This window comes from Rhinoderma darwinii, chromosome 3 (assembly GCF_050947455.1).
Source record: "Rhinoderma darwinii isolate aRhiDar2 chromosome 3, aRhiDar2.hap1, whole genome shotgun sequence".
Taxonomy (NCBI): Eukaryota; Metazoa; Chordata; class Amphibia; order Anura; family Rhinodermatidae; genus Rhinoderma; species Rhinoderma darwinii.
This window is the reverse complement of record NC_134689.1, coordinates 287,588,838-287,609,102: the sequence shown is the minus strand read 5'-3', so window position 1 is coordinate 287,609,102 and position 20,265 is coordinate 287,588,838. Positions and strand designations below refer to the sequence as shown.

Below are 20,265 nucleotides of genomic sequence, written 5' to 3'. Positions count from 1 at the left end.
CGCAGAAGCAAAGGAGATCCTAGTGGATTTTGGGGCCTGCTTAATTTTAGATTATATTTTAGGCACCAAGTCCGGTTTGAAGAGGTCTTGTGGTGCCAAAACAGTGGAAACTCTCCAAAAGTGACCCCATTTTGGAAACTAGACCCCTCAAGGAATTTATCTAGGGGTATACAGTAGTTAGCATTTTGACCCCACAGGTATTTTGCTAGATTTATTGAAGTAAGGCCTTATTCATACGGACGTGTCCGTTTTGCGCACGCAAAAAACGCTGCGTTTTGCACACGCAAAAGGTCAGTATGGCATCAGCATATGGTGCGTGGCTGCGTGATTTTCGCGCAGCCGACATCATTATGACACTGTTTTAATGTTTACAAACTGAAAACCGAAAAGCACCTCGTGCTTTTCTTTCATCCCTTTTACTACTGTTGCACGAATCACGCGCGGCACCCGGAAGTGCTTCCGGGTGCAGAGCGCGATTTGCACATACCCATTGACTTCAATGGGTGCGTGCTGCGCGAAACACGGGCAAGTATAGGACATGTCGTGAGTTTTACGCAGCGCACATGTGCTGCGTCAAAATCACTGAGTCTGAATGGCCCCATTCATTTACATAGGTAGCACGGACATATAACACGTTCGTGTGTGTATAAGGCCTTAGTCTGTGAAAATGAAAATCTACTTTTTTTTTATTTATTTTTTAACTCATTAACGCCGAAGGACGGATATATCCGTCCTCAGCAGCTGCTAGTTCGCGCAGGACGACGGATATATCCGTCCTGTGATCGCGCGGGTACTGACAGTTTACCCACGCGATCAGCGGCAGGAGCACGGCTGTTCTACACAGCCTGGCTCCTGCTGCAACTGCCGGAATCGAAGCGCGCGCCGATTCCGGCAGTTTAACCCATTAAATGCCGCTGTCAATAGTGACAGCGGCATTTAATGTGTTTGACAGAGGGGGGAGCTCCCTCTGTCACCCGATCGGTGCCCCCAGAGGCATGACCTAACAGGTTGCCTGTCAGTTTGCCTGTCAGTTTTACACTGACAGGCAATAATGCTTTGGTATACTAAGTATACCAAAGCATTATATATGCGATCGGCACATCGCATAGTGAAGTCCCCTGGTGGGACTAAAAAAAAAAATGTAAAACAGTTAAATAAAGTTTGTGAAAAAATAAATAAAAAAATTACAGTCAAAGTGAAATAAAACTACTTTTTTGGCCCAAAAAATGGTTTTATTTAGTAAAACGGTCAAAACAAATCACACATACACATATATGGTATCCCCGCGATCGTAACAACTTGACCAATAAAATGAACATATTAATTAAACCACCGGATGAACGGCGTCCAAAGAAAACGCAAAAAACAACGGCAAAATTCTCTCTTTTCTCCCATTCCCCCCATAAAAAATAAAATAAAAGTTAATCTATAAGTCCTATGTACCCCAAAATAGTACTAATGAAAACTACACATTGTCCCGCAAAAATCAAGCCCATATACAGCCACATTGACGGAAAAATAAAAAAATGACGGCTCTTGGACTGCGGCGATGCAAAAACAAGTAATTTTTTTCTAAAAGGGTTTTTATTGTGCAAACGTAGGAAAACATAAAACCTTTACATATTTGGTATCCCCGTAATCGTGCCGACCCATAGAATAAAGTTAACATGTTATTTACGCTGCATAGTAAACGGCGTAAATTTATAACGTGAAAATTAATGCTCTCCTAAAATAAAGTTAATAAAAGTTAATCAATATTTTATAAGCATCTAAATATGGTACAATTACAAAATACAACTCGTCCCGCAAAAAACAAGCCCTTATACGGCTATGTCGACGGAATAAAAAAAGAGTTACGACTCTTGGAATGCGACCGTGAAAAAACAAGAAATAATCCTTGGTCATTAACGTGCAAAATGGCCCGGTCATTAAGGGGTTAACATAGAAATTTGTAATATTTACAAGGAATAAAGAAGAAAATGCACCCCAACATTTGTAAAGCCATTTCTCCCGATTACGGAAATACCCCATATGTAGTAATAAACTGCTTTTTGGACAGCAGAGCTCAGAAGGGAGGGAGCGCCATTTGGATTTTGGAGCGCAGATTATGCTGGATTGGTTTTTAGTGCCATGTCGCGATTGCAACGCCCTGGAGGGAACAAGACAGTGGAAACACCCCAAAAGTGACCCCATTTGGGAAACTACACTCCTCAAGGAATTTTTCTAGTGGTATAGTTAGCATTTATACCACACAGGTTTTTGCAGAATTTAGTAGAATTAGGCTGTGCAAATGAATATAAACATTTTTTGTCCACTAAAATGTTGCATTTTTTAATTTTCACTAGAGATAAAGGAGAAAAAGTCGCCCTAAATTTGTAACGCAATCTGTCGAGTATGACAATGTGCATGTGGTAATAATTTATGTTAATAGAAATTAATTAACCTTTGCAGGACTGATCCTTTTTTGCTTTTCCATTTTAGTTTTTCACTCCACGCCTTCCAAACGCCATAACTTTTTTATTTTTCCATGAATTGAGCGGTGTGAGGGCTTATTTTTGGCAGAACGAGCTATAGTTTTTATTGGTACATACAACTTTTTGATCACTTATTACATTTTATTTAGAGCTTTGGTGACCACAAAACAGTGATTTTGGCGTTTTCCATTCTTAATTTCTTACGGTGTTCATAATGCGCTATTAATGACAATTTCACATTATTCTGTGGGTCGGTACGATTACGGCGATACTATATGTATATCGTTTTTTTATGTTTTGCAGCGTTTGCACAATAAAATCACTTCTTTATAAAATAATTTATTTTCTGTGTCACCATATTCTGAAAGCCGTAACTTATTTTTCAATCTAAAACGTGTTGTAAGGGCTTGTTTTTTGCGGGACGGGTTGTAGTTTTTATTGGTACTATTTTGGGGTACATGCGACTTTTTGATCACTTTTTATTCTATATTTTGGGAGGGGTGGTCACCCAAAAAATTGTGATTCTGGCATTGTTTTTTTTGCGGCGTTCACCTTGCGGTAAAAATAACATTATAGTTTTATAGATTGGGTCGTTACGAACGCGGTGATACCAAATATGTCTACTGTTTAACGTTTTCATTTTTTTCCTATAATAAAATTATAGGAAAAAGTAAATCTTTTATTTTTACACTTTTGTAAAACATTTTTATTAACTTTTTACACTTTCTTTTTTTACCTGCAGCTCTGATCGCTGCTAGAATACATTATACTACCTAGGTAGTGTAACGTATTCCAACTGTCAGTGTGACGTCAAAAGTCACTCTGACAGTTAGGGTATGTGCACACGATAACGTCAATTATGGCTGAAATTACAGAGCCGTTTTCAGGAGAAAACAGCTCCTGCATTTCAGACATAATTGCTCGTGCTCGCGTTTTGCGAGGTGTCAATTACGCCCGTAATTTGGAGCTGTTCTTCATTGAAGTCAATGAAAAACGGCTCAAATTACGTCCCAAGAAGTGTCCTGCACTTCTTTGACGATGCTGTTATTTTACGCGCCGTCTTTTGACAGTGACGCGTAAAATTACAGGTCGTCGGCACAGTACGTCGGCAAACCCATTGAAATTAATGGGCAGATGTTTGCCGACGTATTTGAGCCGTGTTTTCAGGCGTAAATCACCTCGTTTACGCCTGAAAATAGGTTGTGTGAACCCAGCCTCATTCTACGAGGACCAGCCAGAGGCTGGTCCTCATAGGCTTGCATACAAGGCAGACCCGGAGGCCGTTGTCTGGCTCCCAGGTGCCATCACAAGCATCAGCAGCCCCCACAATTACATGGGGGCTGCTGATGTGCTACAAACCCCATACATGCGGAGATCGCAATCGAGCTCCACATTTAACGGATTAATTGCCTAAATCAGCGGCAATGAGCCGCTGATCAGCAACAGTGGAGTGTCAGCTGTCAGGGACAGCTGACGTCCCAATTCCCAATGCACACTGTCACAGACACTGTCACCGAATGTGTGCATCGCGAACGGTAGTGATGTCACTGACAGGAAGTCTATCAGGAGGGTGGTCCTGATGGGCTTCCGTACATGGCAGACACTGAGGCCATTACTTGGCCTCCGGTCGCCATGCTAGCCATCTGCAAACCTCACGATTTCATTGTGAGGTCTGCCGATGTGCTAGAAACCTCTAAAATGTGGCGATTTCATTCAATCACTGCAATTAAGGGGTTAATTGCCGAAATAACCTGCTGATCGGCATACAGTGGAGTGTCAGCTGTCAGGGACAGCTGGCCTCCCGGTTCCCACTATCTCCGACAGTGTGCACCGGGAACTGCGCAGTAACTGTACGTCCCCGTGCGCTAAGACACTGGCCACCTGGACGTACAGTTGCGTCGTGGTGCGCCTAGGGGTTAAGGCCATAAAAGGCCTGGACGTTAAGCGGTTAAAGGAATACTTTGGACAATATGGATACATTGCGTTAAGGTAGCCATGCACCTTAAAGGGGTTTGCCTATCAGGGACGTTTATGGCATATCCACAGGAATCCCATAAATGTCAGATAGATGCGGGTCCCACCATCACTAGAACGGCGCCCCCTAAGCCCCGTTCTACCTTTCCGTTTCCCACTGCCACTTGTAATTACCGACCATGTAGTCAGAAAACAGTGTAGCTCGCTGAGCTACCCTGTTTCCGTAACTCCCATAGAAGTGAATTATAGTTTCTGTAGAGTGTAGAGTGTGGAAACCAAATTCTAAGAAGTCAAGAAAACAGTTAGCAGAGAGATAGTAGATTATGCGATGGTAGACCAATCATTCCAGTTTAGAAATAAAGGGGAGATAAGAGATAGGTCGGTTGTTAGCAGAACAGGACTAGTCAAGAGGTGTTTTTTTTCAGTAATGGTGTTATAACAGCATGTTTAAAAGAGAAGGGAAAAATCCCAGAAGAAAGAGATCTTAGATATTTTAGTTAGGTGATCAGTAACAGTCCAGGGGAGAGACCGGACAAGGTGTGTGAGGGAATAGGTTCACAAATGCAGATAGTAGGACGAAAATAAGACAGAAGCCTAGACTGCTTCTGTTATTGGGTCAAATGCTGAAAGTGAAGAAGAGGAAATGTGGGTGGGAAGGGGATCAATGCTACTAGGGAACTGAAAGATAATATCAAGGATGTTAGCAATTTTAAGGGAGAGTGTAAAGTATCAAAGAGTTGTTTTTTATTAATAGTGTGCAGATGAGGTGAAAGACTTGTTTGGCACGATGAAGGGCAGAGTTGTAAGTTCTGAGCAGGAGTTTGTAATGGAGAAAATCTGCTGACATGACATTTTCTCCAGATGTTCGGCGTACCTCGAGCACCGCTGAAGAAAGAGATTGAGGCATGTGCCAAGGTTGTCGCTGTCTGTGCCGGGAGGTTCAGAGTGTAGGGGCGGGGGGGGGCTGCTTCTCCAAGGCATTTATGAGAGCTTAATTGTAATGTTTGGCAGCCAGAATTGGGACAGGTGTGGGAACAGAGGGGACAATGAAGACTGTATACTATCTATAAATTGCTGAGCGTTGATGGCATGTAAATTTATGTATATCTGATGGGCTGGGAAGTCATGAGGAGGCAGAGTTTTTCATAGTAATGGAGAAAAAGGTTGTGGTCAGAGAGCGGGAGTGGAGAGTTGTTAAAGTCAGACACTAAAATGAACTTGAAGTAGACCAGATCAAGAGAATTCCCATCTTCATGTGTAGGAGAATTAGTAAGTTGTGAAAGGTCTATAAAAGAAGTTTAAGGATAGAAACAGAGGCAGATGAGGAGATTGCGTCATCAATGGGGATGTTAAGGTCACCCTTAATGAGTGGGTATTTCAAACGATAGGAATTGTGGAAGCCAGGCAGCAAGGTGATCCAGGAACTGTTGGGGCAAACCGGGGGGGCAGTAGACAACCACCACCACTCGGAGGACAAGTGGTCGGGGTCTTTGAGGGTGTGGACCTCAAAGGAGGTGAATGTGAGGGTACAGGGGGAATGACCTGGAAAGTGCAGGGTGGGAAAATAAGTTTTCCTACTCCTCCACCCTGCCTGTTCTCAGATCTGGGAACATGAGAGAAGTGTAGACCACCATAAGATAGAGCACCAGTGGAAGCAGTGTCAGACTGGTGAAGCCATGTTTTTGTAAGAGCAAGAAAGGTTAAGCATATAAGAGAGGATCATGAATAAAGAGTTTGTTGCACACGGACTTAGAGTTCCAAAACACACAGTTAACTGGTTCCCGACTGCTGGCTGTATTTTTACGGCCAGCGGTCAGGGTCCTTAAAACCCGAGCCATAGACTTTTTACGGCTCGGGTTTTAACTTGCTGCCCGCGCGATCGGGCAGCTGAATGTCGGGTCTCCGGCTGTCAGTGACTGCCGGGGACCCTGAGGAGAAGATAGAAGCAGCTTTAGCTGCTTCTGTCTTCTCCGATGTCTTTTTACACAGCGCTCAATGAACGCTGTGTATAGGAATAGAGGCAGCAGCAGCAGCGCCGCTGTCTCTATTCCTCCCGGTGATCATGTGACTGGTCACATGATCGCCGGGTGCCGTTACTGACAGACTGCAGCTGGATCTAACTAGACCCAGCACAGCCCTATTAGTGACAATCGTCACTATGAGAGGGCTGATTTCCCCTGTACTGTGGCTGCTGTGCAGCCCCAGTTACAGTGGAAAAACATGGTGTAAAAGAAAGAAAAAAATATATATAAAAGTTCCCCAAAGGTCTTTTTTGACCTTTGGGGGACAGACCATAGTAAAAAAAGAATAAAGTAAAGTGCAAATTTAAAAAAAAATAAATACACATAAAATACCCACACCCAAAAAAAACGTTCCCCCCCCCCCGCCAATCATTGTTTTAACGCTAGCGCTGACCCAATTACCCTAATATAGACACATAATATATTAAAATTTACGGTAGACAGTGACGATCACAAATAAAAGGTCTATTTTAGGGTAAAACTATGTTTTTGCCAAAAAAAAAAATAGCTGAAACGTAAAAAAGATTTTTTTACTATTATTTTCAAACTTTATGAATAAAAATTCTAAAATAGCAAAAAAGGCGTGTATAAAAACGATAAATGAAACCTGCATTGTCTACGGAAAAAACGTGGCAAAAATCACGTCGTTAGCCCAACAAATAAAAAAGTTATAGCCATTTAACTAACATGTGCTAAAAATGGCTAAACGGTGTCTGGTCCTGAAGGCGCAAAATAGCCCGGTCCTGAACTGGTTAAAAATAACAGGAGAAGACATACAACGAATGTTAATAAGATTTGCAGGGTTTCTTTGTGTGGCAGGTAAAAGGTTGAACTTCGCAGCAGAAGAGGGAGCTCCAGGGTTAGGAGAGATGTCCTCTGCAGTTAATAGAGGATAATAGGGATTCAGATAATTCAGTGATTTATGGAAACCACTTTTGTTTTGCACACTGGGATGAGTTGTACGTGGGCGAGGGAAGAAGATAGGGATGGATATAAAATTAAAACCACAAAATGGGCAGTAGGATTTAAATCAAACAGCTAAAATGAAGACCGAGGCAGTAAAGATGCTAAATATTCTTGGAGGGGAAACAGACAAAAAAGAACTAGAAAAATTGTAATGTATGCAAGTTTGTTTATATTACATAGTTATATTTTTGTACATACAGAAAAGAAGTTACCGGTATATTCTTCATATTCAAACTCTTGGAACGCTTGGTCCGCTCTCGCCTTAACCTCTATCTCTCTGCTAAGTCCCTTTTCGCATTCTACACGCTGGATCTCTGCAGCCTTTGACACTTTAGACCACCAACTTCTATTTACTATGCGCCACCCGATTGGTCTTAAGGATACGGATCGGTCTTGTTTTCTTCCTATCTCTCTGACCTTTCGTTCAGTGTATCATCGTTCGACTTTCTCTTCTCTTTCCCCTCACTATTGGGGTTTATCAGTCCTAGGTTCTCTCCCATTTTCACTCTACACAGCCTCTATTGGACAAACCATCAGCAGATTTGGCTTCCAATAATCCAATCTCTACGCTGACATCCAATTATATACCTCTTCCCGTGACATCATCCCTGCTTTAACCCCTTCCCGCTTTTGGGCGTGACTGTATGTCCAAATTCAATGTGAGTTCCCGCACACGGGCGTACGGTCACGCCCTGTAGATGAAGCCGGCACAGGAGCTGTGCACGCTTAGGCCTCATGCACACGACCGTGTTCGGTCCGTGATATACGGTCCGCATGTCGGCCGCTTGTCCCGGACCGTACAAAGTACAGGGAGCCGGGCTCCTAGCATCATACTTATCTATGACGCTAGGTGTCACTGCCTATCCACGTAACTACTGTCACACACTAAAACATGATTACAGTACGGGACAGTAGTTCCGCGGACAGGCAGTGACCCCTATCGTCATAGATAAGTGTGATGCTAGGAGCCCGACTCCCTGCACTGTGTTCGGTCCGGGACATGCAGCCGACATGCGGACCGTATATCACGGACCGAACACGGTCGTGTGCATGGGGCCTTAATCTTCAGCAGCTGTCAGCTGTCATACACAGCTGACATCCCGCTGCAAAGGTGGCGACGGCAGTTACCGCCGATCGCAGCCATTTAACCCCTTCAATGCGGCTGTCAATGGCGTCCGTCGCATTGAAGTGGTTGACAGAGGGAGGGAGCAATGGATCGCAGGTGGCGATGGTTGCTGTGGCAACCAGGAAGAATACGCCAACTGTCAGATGATGAATGACAGTTACAATACACTGCACTACATAAGTAGTGCAGTGTATTGTACTGGGGATCAGAAGATCAGATCTTCAAGTCCCCAGGTAAGTGTAAAAAAAAAAAAAAAAAAAAGTTTTAAACTAATAAAAACAACAAATCGCCCTGTTTCCCTGATCAACTCCTTATTAGAAAGAAAATTAAAACATAAAAAAAAAAAAACTATACATAATAGATATTGCCACATTCGGAACGGCCTGATCTATAAAAATATCACATTATTTTTACCGCACAGTGAACACCGTAAAAAAAAATTCAAAACAATGACAGCATTTTATTTTTTGGTCATCTTGTCTCAAATTTTTTTTTATAAAAAGTGATCAAAAAGTTGCAAGTAACGCAAAATGATACCAATAGAAACTACAGTTCGTCACGCATAAAACAAGCCCTCCCGCAGTGATATCAACTAAAAAATAAAAAAGTTACGGCTGTCAGAAAATGGTGACACTAAAACATGATTTTTTTTTTTTAGAAAAGAGTATTTTTATTGTGGGAACGTAAAACAACAATATAAATTTGGTGTCGCTGTAATCGTATCGACCCGCAGAATAAAATTAACATGTTGTTTATACTGCACTGTGAACACTGTAAAAAATAAATAAAAATCGCATGTACCCCAAAATGGAGCCAATAAAAATGACAGCTCGTTCCACAAAAGACAAGCCCTCACACAGCTCCGTCAACGGAAAAATAACACGTTCTGACTCTTAAAACGCAATGATGCAAAATAATGCTAAATGACGGGCCAGACAAATTTTTTAGGTCCAGTAGAATTCCACTAAATACCCCACATCATCATTTGCTGGACCCCACAGGTGGACCCTGTAGATGCAGCGGAGATGAGGAAACTTTAGGGCCTTGTGCTGCTTATAGGGCTAGTGAAGAAGTCAAAGATTAGGCAATACTGAAGCGCAGATATTTTGTATAATACCCAATAAACCCGGCCTGTGCATAAAGGAATGGTTGACAGCGTACCACACCAATCCATGGATTATTCATTCACCGCATTGTTACATCATCCTATTATGACCTGATGCACTCCGCCCAACTTACATATACCCTGATGTACTCTGCCCAGCTTACATATGCCCCCACATTATAAGCTGAAATACCAGTAAAACACCAAGCAATATCTGCGCTTCAAAAGCCAAATGGTCGTCCAACTGAGCCTGGCAGTGTGACCAAACGGCAATTTATGACCACATATGGGGTATTACTGTATTCTGGAGAACCCGCTTAACAATTTATGGGATGTGTGTCTACGGTGGTACAAGCTGGGCACAACACATTGGGCACTGAAATGGCATATCTGTGGAAAACGGCAATTTTCAATCTGCAACATCGATTGTTTACTCTTTTGCAAAACACTTGTGGGGTCAAAATGCTCACTACACCCCTAGATAAATTCTTTGAGGGATCTAGTTTCCAAAATGAGTTCATTTTTCGGGGGTACCACTGTACTAGTACTAGAGCTCAATGCAACATGGTGTCAAAAAACTAATCTTGTAAAATCTCCACTCCAAATACTAAATGGCGCTTCTTCCGTTTAGAGCCTTGCTGTGTGTCCAAATAGCAGTTTATGACCACGTGTGGGGTATTTCCCTACTCTGAAGTTGCTTTACAAATGTTATGGTGCTTTTTCTCCTTTATTTGTTGAGAAAATGAAACATTTTGACCTAAACTACGTCTTATTGGAAAATAATGTAATTTCTCATTTTCACTGCCCATTTCTAATAAAATCTATGAGACACCTGTGGGGTCAAAATGCTCACTACCCTCCTATATGAATTCCTCTATGGGTGTAGTTTGCCAAATGGAGTCACTTTTGGGGAGTTTCCACTGTACTGGTACCTAAGGAGCTTTGCAAAAGCGACATGGTGCAGAAAAACCAATCCAGCAAAATCTGCTCTCCAAAAGCCAAATGGCGCTCCTTACCTTCTGAGCCCTGATGTGTATTCATACAGTGGTTTGTTCTCAACAAATAACAAAATTTATATCAGTGAAGATTTCCAACTTGAATCTTTCGTTCATCCAAATCCAATGTGTGATTTTGAGCAAGGTATGTTTAAAAAAAAAAAAAAAAAAGTTCATATGTGCAACTAATGTCTACATGGACATATTTTCACCAGAACTGAATAGACCTAAAATATCCGCAATCTACAGGACAGCAGACATCCGACTCACGGAGTCACCAAACTAACTAGATAGGAGTGGAGGGTGATTAGATATTAAACTGCTCATCTTCTCACTCCTTTAGTAAAATCCCCCCAAAACGTATTCTAAATATCTTCTCATTGGTAAAGGGGGTTGATAAAGAAAAGTTCCCATATTACACCCACTGGGGTGACAAGAAGGCTGTACAGGGGACAGATGATAGTAGCAAGCTGGGATATATCTTTCATCTGTCACTTGCAGCTTTTTCCTTCCCACATCTCCCTTACACAGATGCGAAAACAGAAAGTAAAAAGTTTCAACCCACTCCCCGACTTAAAACGACTGCTGCACCCCGAATATTGCACCTAGAGCTGTGACTGGTATAATTTGAATATGTAGATTGAAGCTCTAACCTTTACATTACAGCCACGTCAAGCTTTTAAATTCCTGACGTATTACATATGAGAAAAAAAGAAAGGGTAAATGTCCCCTATTTCTAGGAGGTAAGAAATAATAGGTGATGTACATTTAAAACGATTACTGACCATCAGAAATTTCATTAAGCCCGTGCAAGCTTATGGATAGTTGAGAATAATCTGAATCTTCCTGAAAGATGCCGCTATCTGATCGGGAATGCTGGTGAACAATCCGCACGCTCTCTTCTTTCCATCCAAGTAAGGGCTGTTCATTGTCTTCTTCCAGAGCTTCAGCAAAACATGTACAGCAGGGACTAAACTTCTTAACCACATACTGATTAATTCTAATGTCAAAGCACAGCATTACAATGTAGAGCCCATATATCAAAAGCAATGATGCAGATTCATACCTGAGGTGAAAGAAGATTGTTGAAAAATATGGTATAATATACGCCACACACACAAAAAATATCTACTTGGCTGAGCTGGCTGGAGACCGTTTGGTTGGTCAAAATGTTTAATATAGTCAGGTTCTGCCAATAATCTGGTGACATTTTAACACACATTTGACCGTTACAACCTGCGTCTGGCTATGGATGGAGCAGGTTGGATTGTTACTGTTGCCTATTGTGCACTATTGTTCGTGTATAATCGAGCTGGCTGAGTTTGAACAAATTGGTTAGGAAATGTTAACCTTTTTAAAAAAGAAGCCACCTTCTCTAACCCCCGGTGAAGAGCTATTATTGCCAGGAGAATCTGACTTTTTAATGCTAGAATACTGTGGCATACAGCCGTTCTTAAATTTCCCCTACTGTATATTTCATCCTCCCACACACTCATACGTATGGGCTTCAACAGCAGATTGTATAATATGATTATGAGGTTGTTTGCTGAGAGAACACTTGTCCACTAAACAGTCAACTGTACGCTAATGTCTATGGCTAGTCACCATATACATTGTGCTGTATCATTATCAGACCAGAATATACATTCATGAAAATAATGGCCAGTATGACAATTCCTTTACATACTGCAATAGGCTACTCACCAGTAAATTTTATTGTCAAATGTTATGGCAATCACTGCTCCCACACTGACAGCATATGCAAAGCAATCACGAAATAAGGGCCAACAAGTCAACTTGCATATCTGTGCAAGAAAAAATAATAATATTTCTTTAAAATAAAATTCTTTGACTTTTATACAGCGTTCAACTTGTACTTTCTATTGAACTCATATACTAGCGCCTGAAAAAAAAAAAAAAGGGCATATGTGCTGACACTACTAGATTTCAGGGTATTGTAGTGGGCAATATAGACTGAATAATTTGAACAGGAATAGCAACGAGATTTTTTTTTTTTTACAGCGCCATGAGTGTGTCAGTGGTTGGCCATCAACCATGCAACATCTCCACACTAAATTGTGTGTCACCAGAAACAACTTTATACAGTGGGTCACAACATAAATGAAAAGTGTAAGGCTTCGTTCACATCTGCGTCGGGACTCCGTTCATGGGTTTGGTCGGAGCTTTCAGACAGGGGAACCCATGAACGGAATCCAAACTAAAACAAACGGAAACCGTAGGTTTCTGTTTGCATCACCATTTATTTCAATGGTGATGGATTCGGTGCAAATGGTTTCCGTTTCTCACTGTTGTGTAAGGGTTCCGTCGTTCTGACGGAATGAATAGCGAAGTCGACTATGGTATTGATTCCGTCAAAACGATGGAACTTACACAACGGTGATAAATAGAAATAATTTGCACCGGATCAGTCAGTCACCATTGAAATCAATGATGATGCAAACGGAAACCTATGTTTTCCGTTTGTTTCAGTTTGGATTCCACTCATGGGATACCCTGACGGAAAGCTCAGACGGAAGCCATGAACGGAGTCCCGACGCAGATGTGAACGAAAGCGAATAGAATATATCAAGTCAACTGAACAAAACATAGATTTGGATATGGAGTTGACACAATTGAAACAAAATTTATGTGTGGATACAGAAACTGATATTTAAAACATAACTTATTAAAATACACTTAGATCACATTAAAAACCCAACAAGAGCTCTGTGATATTAAATACAAAGTTAAAAGGGGTATTCCAGCATACAGTATTTTTCACCTATCCACTGGATTGGTGATAAATGCTCGATCAGTGGGGTTCCCGCAGTCAGACTCCCACCGATCTAGCATTTATCACCTGTCTGGTGGATAGAGCAAATATGCTGTAAGCTGGAATACCCCTTCAAATACATGACACTGCACTATAGCAGTAGTGAATATACAATAGCAGCAATCCTGCTGAACCATGTTTGTCGATGGGGTGAATCTGCAGATTGCATCCCCTATTTTCCAACGCACAGAACCACTTGGGTTTGTTTTAAATCATAGAACAGTGCTCAAACATGTTTCGATATAGATATGGTGTCCTTCGGGTATATGGGACAATGTAAAAAGAAATACCAAGTCGGACTTAGTCGGCATTTCTGATTACATTGCCCCATATTATTGTTATGTTATGACGCCCCCTGGTGTTCTTTTGATTCCCTCTCAGAATGCCCACCTAATATGTCCAGATTCTCTTGTACACAGGAGGAGTGATTCCTACTATTGTGTAGGTGAGCCAATAGGAATCTGCGGCCTGGAAGAGACTTCTCACTGATAATGGACACATCAAAAGGGACTTTCTGCAATATCTACAGCTTTTTTTTTTGAATTTTTTTTTTATTAATTCCATTGGAAATATTGTTAGGATTAGTGTGATCTAAAAGAGGAATGTAATATTTAATTGCGAGACAACCCCTATAAAAAGGATCAGAAGAATTTGGCTTGGTCTTTTCATTACGACTTGTGTAGTGCCATAAAAAAAAGTTTTTGGATATTTTTTTAAACTGCAGCCTGCTTAAAAATTTGTGCAGAATTGCAGTGAAAAAATAATGGATGGTGTGAATAGAAATTTCATAAATTCCCCTCTGAACTAAACCTCTGCTAGCTAAAATGATATAAGGGCTCTACAACACTGTGCATAGCAAATAGATTTACTCTAAAAACCCAAGTTTGCTTACCCACACATTTCAATACCCCAGAGCGATAGTGTTATCGCCAAGTAATGACATTTCTCCTAGTAGACAATGTTCATGTATTTTTGCAATGCATAAATTATTCTATAAAACATACAACAAGCTGAAGAGAAAAGCAGTACTGAGTACTATACCACAGATGAGAATAAGCAACAAGCAGCACAAATCCCAAGGAGGTTATATACAGCTGAGCCAACAATAGTGCTCACTCCAATATCGCCCTTCGTGACAAACACACCTGCAAAACATTTCATTGGTGATCATGAATGTTGTATGGAACAGATCAACAGGGTTAAAGCATATGTTCACCTTAGAAAATAACATTTTACAGTATAGAATTAACCTACATAAAAACTAGAGTAACTTTGTAAATACATTGCATGGTTTATCTTGCACTGATCCTAAATTACAGTTTGGCTACGTTCACATCTGCGACAGGGCCCTGACTGAAGCTTATTGGTGACGGATCCGGTGCAAATGGTTTCTGTTTGTCTCAGTTGTGCAAGGGTTCCGTCGTTTTGATGGAGTGAATAGCAAAGTCTGCTACGGTATGGATTCCGTGAAACGACGGATCTCTTGCACAACTGAGATAAACGGAAACAAATTTTGCATCGGATCCGTCCCCACTGAAATCAATAGTGATGCAAACGGAAACCTATGGTTTCTGTTTGTTTCAGTCAGGGCTCCGTTCTGATGGAAAGCTCAGATGGAACGTCAGAACGGCGACCTGACGCAGATGTGAACGAAGCCTTCTTTATAGTCTGGTGCTGCATCCACAACTCTGCGGTCTTTAGAGCCAAAATCACATACGTTATCTATTCCCTATGTATGGAGATTTTTTAATCAAACAGCATTATAAAAGCCATTTTTATATTGAACATCAAACTTTTTAAGTAAAGTTACCATAACTAGTGTTGTCCACGTCACACTCCCATATGTGTTCATATATAATACATATTGCTGCATACATATGTATTGCTCCCATCGACTTCAAATTTTCCTGAATATGATGCTTAAAAATAGGCAAGTATGATTTATAGATTGCATGTTCAATTTAACATACCTAGAAATGCTGTGACAAATTCTGGTGAAGAACTCCCTACTGCCATGAAGGTAGCTCCTGCAACATCCTGGGAGAGGCCAAGTCCTTATAATGTCACAAAGACACAAGACAGAAAACAATAAGGGTATGTTCACACGCAAACTCAAAAACGTCTGAAAATACGGAGCTGTTTTCAAGAGAAAACCGTTCCTGATTTTAAAGTTTTTTTAAGCCACTCCCGATTTTTGCTGTGTTTTTTACAGCCGTTTTTGGAGCTTTTTTCAATAGTCTATGAAAAAACGGCTCCAAAAACGGCCCAAGAAGTGACCTGCACTTCTTTCTTGCGGCCATTTTTTTACGTGGCCTTTTTTAAAACGGCCGCGTAAAAAACAGCCCGTTGGAACAGAACGCCGTTTTCCCATTGCAATCAATGGGCAGAAGTTTGGTGGCGTTCTGCTTCCGATTTTTCGCCCGTGTGAACATACCCTAACAATCTGCTCACTAACCATATGCCGAATATTTTAGTAAAGGGGTTTTCCCAAAAGGGACATTATGGCATATCCTGTGGACAGGGCAACACCGACCATGAGGCGAGATAAGCATCAAGTCTCAGGCGGCGGCCTGCTGCCTCTCTAAGGGGGCGGTGGCACCACTGAAACCTGCTGCTGCCACCCCCTCCTGCACTATAATTGTACCTGCGTCTACAGGACGCACATACAATTACATGCTTAAGCGCTGAATGGCGAGGGACGTTCCGTGCACCGCTATTCAGAGCCTTTCAATGACGTAAGCAGCGCGATATCATCGTGTCGCTTGAGTCGTTGAATGACACGGCATGGCAGCATGCCAATCAGTGCCTTTCAACGACGCAACATTGAAAGTCGCTGATTGGCCAGGCAGAATGACTTGCACTGCCACTCAGCGCCTTTTAAAGATGCAAGCGGCGTGAATAAGTCATCAAGCCGCTTGCGTCGTTCAGCCCTAGAAGACCTGCTAAGAGAGCAGGCCTGCAATGCAAGAGAGGTCTGAGAAAAGAAAAAAGGAACACAGCGCCACATGGTGCAAGATAAACCTAGATAGGTAGGGTAATGGATAACAAAGGCGAGTTGTTGCACTCACCGTAAGAGCTTGTACTGGCGGGTACAGCTTAGGCATGTAAGCAGTGTTGTGACAAGGTTGCAGCTTTCAGTATCCAGGTACCGGCAACAATAGTATTGTGCCGCGAGTGAATAGCAGTAAAAAAAAAAATATATATGTTTTCAAAAAACATATATGTTAAAACAGGATATTTGAGAAAGCGCTACACAATTGGATTAGTAGAATGATGCATATGATAGATTTATAGCATAAAAGGAAGGGCAACGCGTTTCAAAGCAGAACATGCGTCTTCATAGATTATTGGCCTGATGAAGACGCATGTTCTGCGTTGAAACGCGTTGCCCTTCCTTTTATGCAATAAATCTATCATATGCATCATTCTACTAATCCAATTGTGTAGCGCTTTCTCAAATATCCTGTTTTAACATATATGTTTTTTGAAAACATATATATTTACTGCTATGCAATGCAAGAGGACGGCACGGGAACGGGTTTAGGCGAGTATGTAAAGTTTTTTTTCTGTTAAAAGTGTGAGAGGCTATACGTGGAGCACTATCTACAGGGGGTGGGGCTATATGTGGAGCACTATCTACAGGGGGGGCATAATCTACTGGGGGAGGCCATAATCTATGGCACTATCTACAGGGGGGGCATAATCTATGGCACTATCTACAGGGGACTCTATGTCGGGGCACGGTCTACAGGGGGCATTGTGTGTGTGTGTGTGGGGACAGTATATGGTGCGATTATAATCAGGGACATGGTGTATGGGTCTATTAGAATTAGAGGTGCAGCGTATGGCGCGATTATACTTAGGGGCGATGTGTGTGGCACCAGGAGATATTTATGTTCGTTTATAGGTGCAGAAATGTTTTAAAAGTGAGAAGCTGAAGACATCGGAGCAGAAAAGGGACATGGCCGGGAGAAGTCATTATAGAGTGACCTGTGAGTCACTTAATGTAAATGTTTATTCTGCCTCTAATGAGTACTGTAGTCACTGTATGATCGGCAGAAAGATAATGGGTGGTATGATTTTTTTTTTTGAGGCTGCTAGTGATGTAGAGCAGCCATGGGGATGTCATCAAGATCTGGGGGGTACCATTTCAATTTTCGCCTCAGGCAGCAGAAAAGCTAGAATCAGCCCCCGCCAGCGGATACGCAATAAATGTTAGACAGACAAGTGTCCCACCTCTGGGACCCGCACCCATCTCTAGCACGGGGCCCCCTAAACCCATTCCCGCTGCAACTTGTAACTTCTGACCATGTAATTAGAAAACAGCATAGCTGGGTGAGCTACGCTGCTTACGTAACTCCCATAGAAGTGATTGGCAGTTACCGAAGCAGCGTAAATTAATAGATTCCTTCAGTAGTGAAATACTGCAGCCAAACTAAATGCACATACAGGTGTGTCTGTAACTTGCCATAGCAAAGTAATGATGAAACCAGCCTCCAGCACTTACGTTCACTGATGACTTCCAGGGAAGGGAGAAAATACTCCTCACAGACAATGGCCACAGCTAGAAACATGTACGTGATGACTAGGAAATGAATGATGATCCCTCCATCTCTTCTCTCCTGTTCTGTGAATAGTCCTTTGGGAAACTCAGATGATGGTGAAAAGACGCAGAGCGTTTCATTCTCTGAAACAGACAAGTATGGATTATTCAGGATTCATGTACAGTGGCTTTATGGTAGTCATCACATTTCATACTTAACATGTGATCATATATGTACAAACTGCGGCAACAATGCTTTTCTTTGTGGCCCTTAGTCGGAGGGACAATCCCAATGGGACAGATTTCTAAAATGGCACTACAGTATTTTATGGTTAAAATGGCAGGCAGCACAAACACCATATTTATTAAGATCTGGAACTACATTTTCTAACTTGGTCACTGATTTACAAAAGGCTTTCTGCTACTTTTTTGTTCAAAAATAACCTGGTAATTCACTAGTGCCATGAGTCAAATTGCGGATTAGAGCACATGCAACAATATCGTTAGATACTGACCTACCATCCAAAGTTATGCTAGTATTAGTTAGGCCTTATGCACACGAACGGGTTATTGCGGCCGCAATTCAACTGCAAACCTACGGGTGAATTGCGGACCAATTCATTTCTATGGGCTCATACACACAACCGTGGTTTCCACGTTCCGTGCATTGGCCGGAAACCCGGACCGCAAAAAGATAGGACAAGTCATTATACGGTCCGGGTTTGCGATCCGGGGCATTAAAATCAATATGTGCACGGTCCGTGAATTGCGGGCGGCTCGCGGATGACTCTCCATTGCCGTCCGTGCCGCAATCATGAGCCATGTACACAGCTACGGTCGTGTGCATGAGGCCTAAATCTGGCAAATGTGTCTTAAAGAATGCATTTTCCGATCAAAGCAACCGGATGCCTTTTGTTCTCCACCAAATAGGGGAGAGACTCAGCAGAGATAGTGATATCTGCAGTTCTTAAAGAGGACCTGTCAGCGCTCCTGACTTGCCTGTTCCAGTCCTTGCATTCCCCATAAAAGGCAAATTCTGGAGAATCTTTTCTTAGACCTCTGTGCTATGCTGTTCCTCAGTTATTCCTCCTGGAAATGTATGAATACATTGATAACTGGGTGTTACTATTTCCCTTTTGGCAAGGCCCTAAACACCAACCAATCAATGGGGATCATGTGAGAAGTAGGGACACACCCCCTTAATGAGAACTGTAATACTCATTTCATTTATTCATACATTCCAGGAGGAATAATAGAGGAACGCTACAACAGAGTTCTATAAGGATGCTCCAGAATTGTTTAAATGGAGAATACACGTAGTTCCTAAAACAAGACACGTCAGGAGAGCGGACAAGTCCGCTATAACCACATAAGGAACCTACCATTATTTGGGCTCAAGGTCCAGACACAGTTTTTTCTCTTCATTACAAATTGCTTACGTTTTCGCTCCTATTTGCACAGATACAACTGAATAAAGTTGTGCTGTCTATTTGTACTATTTTTGGTGTGTATACATTAGCATTTGATTACAAATTTTGGGAGTACAAGCAAAAAATTAAAACCTACAAAGTCCTCCATGCTTTTTTTCCTTTTTTTTTTTTTACACTGTCTATTGCTGATCTAAAATAAGTTTATGTTATGCTCATGTTGATACTACAAATAGTGTTATTTTGTTTTATGTATTTTATTACTTTAAAAAAATAAAATAAACGTGTATCAGTTAATAAAACTTGAATTTTCTTTGTCTCATGTTGTGACTTTAAAACGTTCATCTTGTTTCCTTAACAATATATCACACATATGCATGTCAGTATATAGAACCTGTGCATAGAAATGAACAGAGGTTAATATTAGGACAGTACAATTATACCCTAAAACGGTATGCGGAGTTCTGGGTATTGTCTAGTCCAGCAGTTGTACATTTTTGTGGGGAGGGATTAAAAGAGATCATGGGGGAGGGATTAAAAAGGAGTTAAAATAAAATTTGTTTAACTAAATTATTAAGCATACTTTTTATACCTCGGCCCTTTCTAGTCATACAATCTTAAAATGTAGCACAACAGCCTTACCTAATCTAGGCTTAAATAAAATGCATGGAAAAAGTCTAATATGTTTCAGAATATTTCTAAAATCCCACGTGGCTTTCATTGATCACTAGCCAGTACTGTACAGTACTGTGCAAAAAGTTTTCGGCAGTTGTGGAAAAATCCTGCAAAGTAAGAATGCTT

General features: G+C 41.5%; 1 protein-coding gene across 2 annotated transcripts in view; it reads right to left on the bottom strand.

The window, feature by feature from the left end:
- The window catches only part of SLC24A5 (solute carrier family 24 member 5), an 82,161-nt gene that overhangs the window by 23,978 nt on the left and 37,918 nt on the right, over positions 1–20,265 (bottom strand). Inside the window, exons 2-6 of one of the 2 annotated variants that reach the window (XM_075855223.1) lie at positions 18,002–18,181; positions 15,465–15,548; positions 14,536–14,639; positions 12,366–12,466; positions 11,447–11,727 (exon numbers count right to left, since the gene is read on the bottom strand). In XM_075855223.1, coding sequence (XP_075711338.1) covers positions 11,447–11,727; positions 12,366–12,466; positions 14,536–14,639; positions 15,465–15,548; positions 18,002–18,181 — 750 coding nt within the window. The remainder of the gene's footprint in view (positions 1–11,446; positions 11,728–12,365; positions 12,467–14,535; positions 14,640–15,464; positions 15,549–18,001; positions 18,182–20,265) is intronic. The other variant, XM_075855224.1, reaches the window with a different exon arrangement.